At 39.8% G+C, this 2,998-nt stretch overlaps 1 protein-coding gene across 1 annotated transcript; it reads right to left on the bottom strand.

Annotated features, from left to right (window-relative positions):
* Positions 1-393: 393 nt before the first annotated feature.
* On the bottom strand, positions 394-2,673 carry LOC111314637 (DELLA protein GAI-like). The gene has a single exon (XM_022916194.2). The coding sequence runs from the start codon at positions 2,450-2,452 to the stop codon at positions 632-634; it is 1,821 nt and encodes a 606-aa protein (XP_022771929.1). The 5' UTR covers positions 2,453-2,673; the 3' UTR covers positions 394-631.
* Between the last annotated feature and the right edge of the window lie 325 nt (positions 2,674-2,998).

Genomic DNA, 2,998 nt, shown 5'->3' with positions numbered 1-2,998 from the left:
ATTATTATATTAAATTAAATATTTGGATGTATAATGGGACATGAGAGTAATTTTTGTAAATAATGAAAATTGAGATCCACTTTGTCTAGACATTAGGGTTTTATTTTACTCCCAATTTTTTTTCTTTATTTTTTTAGACAAAAAGAGAACTAAAATCTCAAGAAAGAAACAATGAGTTCTATCAATCCCATGTCGAGAGGAAGCTAGCTACCAAAATATGCTTAAGTCGATGCTTCAAAAAGATGAAATGGTTGGAACTTTGGAGTTTTTTTCTTAAATATTTTGCCTACGTTTTCTACCTCAAAAACATCACCAAACAAATCCAAATTTTGCAGGCCAGAGGGGAGGGGAATGGAGCAAATGCACGAAATGCCACTCAAATATAACTCTTCCTTGTTAAGAACCATGCTATCCCCATTTATTTAAAAGGAAAAACAAAAAAGATATGCCTTCTAATTTGATCCAACCTTGCAAAATTACAAAGGCTCTCATTAAAAAAGGAAAAAAAAATTCTACCCTACAAAAAAGACAACTAAAAAATTTGACTACAAAGTGAAAAAGAACTAGAATTACACACTTAGATCATGCCTCATTCACTTGTACACTTGCAAGTTTACGAGTCAACTCACTATCATGACTCAGTGGTGGCGAGTTGCCAAGCTGAGGTGGCAATAAGCGGCCTTGTATGCCACCCAAGCGTTAAACACCCGTTATTCTCCTCTACTCTATACCCATCACCGCGAGCAAAGCGAGCCAACAACATGCTAACTAGATTATAAGCATTTGAACCAAAGTGAACTGGGCTGAACCCAGCCGTTTCCATCCGAGTCCTCCATTGAGTCAGCGTCTCGTGTCGTTCAACTCGGTCCATCCCTTCACAAGCAACCACATTACATATCTGCCTTCCCAAATACAACTCGGACATAACCAGGTCTTGATTCGGTGGTGCCACCCCTGAGCCTTCTAACGAGTCAAAAAGACTGGAATAATAATGTAAAGCTTCGGTAAACCGCTCTAAGAAAATCGGGCCGTTGTGATTAGCTTCTTGCTCTACAGCCGTAAGAATTTTGGGCTTCAAGGCCTTGATCGAAGACAGAACTTTTTCGATCCCGCCAGGTCGAGCCAGCAGACGGTGAAGCTCAAAAACAGAATTCACCGCCACTGCGTCGACCTCGGCAGTGCGGATCTCGAGCATTTCAGGCTCAAGATCCGCCAAACTATTGGCGACAAGACCCCTGAACTTAAATTTGACGCCAATAGTTTCTGCAAATTGATGTAACTTCCGGCCCACTTGCTGCAAAGCATCAGTATTATCCGGCTGAGGCGGGCCAATTCCTGTTAATAGAAAAGCCGGTGGCCCGCCAGGCCTTAATGCAAGAGCTTGTATTAAAGCCGGCCACTGCATCCCCTGTTTTAATCCGAAATCAATAACATGAACTGTGTTAGCCGTTGCGAAAGCTTCCAGGATAGCTTGATTGGCTGTAAAATGAGCAAATTTCAAGTAGGGGCAAGTTTCGTAGAAGTGCATCTGCAGAATATCAGTGGAAGATGGGTCGAGAGAGTCTTGTGGGTAAATCCTGTAGATTCTGCGAGCTAAGGCTTCAGCAAAATAGGTAGCAACTTTTCTCATGGCACCAGCTTGAGACACAGCGAGTAAGCCTATATGATTGACTAAAGCATCAGCCAGCTTGAGATTATCTTGTTGGACAGCTTCAGCACAAGCCATTAAGGTGTGAACCAGTCGAACCCCAGTTTCCTGTGAGTCAATCAAAACAACAGGGCGAGTCGATGACTCGGTTACAGCACCTGAAACTCCAATCCCTTGTGGTGATGAAGAAGATGAGCCATATCCAGTGGATCCAGATGAACCAATTGAAGTTTTCATTCGTTTCCGGGTACTTTCCGAATCTGATTCAGATTTTGGAGGTGGGTAAGCAGCAATCCCTGGAATTGCCCTGAGATCGTACTCGGAATCATCATTATAAACCTGAGATTGAATACTGCTAACAATTTGTTGCTGATGCTGTGGCTTTGAATGACCTGAGTGATTTATCTGACCAAGGATGGAAGAATTGGAATCCGAATTTGCCATAACAGGATCAAGATTTTCCGTTGCTGGATTATTTAACTCAGTCAACATGCTTTGAACCCAACCAGAAAGATCGGAAGGATTGTAATGAATAGTGTCACTAGAAAGATGTGAAATTCCATCTTCTTGTGCGGTTCCCATAACCATTTCCAACTGTTCCAGTTTTTGAGCCACATCGGCCATGTCCGAAGACCGAACTTTGTAACCCAAAACGGCCAATAGCTCGTCCATCCCGCCGGCATCTTGATCTTCTTCCCATATTTTTCCTCTGTTAGTATTACCAATGCTTGAACTCTCAGCCTTTGAGCCACTCCCACTGCCACAGCCAGTGGCTCCACAGATTTCCTGGTGCTTTCTCTTCATTGTTGTTTTTGGAGAGTATGGAATGAAAAACCAAGGCTAGAATTTGGTCATGGCAGTGAATCGGGGTTTTGGTTTTCTGGAATTTCAGCTCAAATTTTAGGATTAAAAAGGATGAAAGAAAAGAGAGAGAAAGGAAGTAGTGGGGAAATGGGTGGGAGGTCTAATGGAAGAAACAGGAGGGGACTGGAGAGAAGAAGAGATAAGCAACAATGTAGGCCATAAGAATGGAATCTTTTTTTGCTTTTATTTTATTTTCTTTTTATGTTTTAAAGGTCTTTTTTTTAATAAACAGAAAAAATAATCCTGTTAAAAGTCTTGGTTGATTTAATTTAGTAATTATTTTCCTTGATTTTTTTTTTGTTATCAATTGCACTTCTTCGTATTTATGTTGTATTTTTTCTGGAAGAGGATTAATTTATGTTATTGTAAATTTTTTTAGTTTTATTTTTTTTAATTATTAATTTTAATAAATTCGAGTGATAAATTAAAAAAATAATTTAGTCTGATGTTTTGTATGAATTAAAATAAATAATTAAAAATGTGTAA

This window comes from Durio zibethinus, chromosome 23, assembly GCF_047325235.1.
Source record: "Durio zibethinus cultivar Kanyao isolate XHJ-2024 chromosome 23, ASM4732523v1, whole genome shotgun sequence".
Classification (NCBI taxonomy): Eukaryota; Viridiplantae; Streptophyta; class Magnoliopsida; order Malvales; family Malvaceae; genus Durio; species Durio zibethinus.
Note: the sequence above shows the minus strand (reverse complement) of the source record. Positions and strands in the feature narration are given on the sequence as shown.

Coding starts and splice junctions, on each gene's coding strand:
- LOC111314637 (XM_022916194.2), bottom strand. CDS start 2,452: ATGAAGAGAAAGCACCAGGAAATCTGTGGAGCCACTGGCTGTGGCAGT.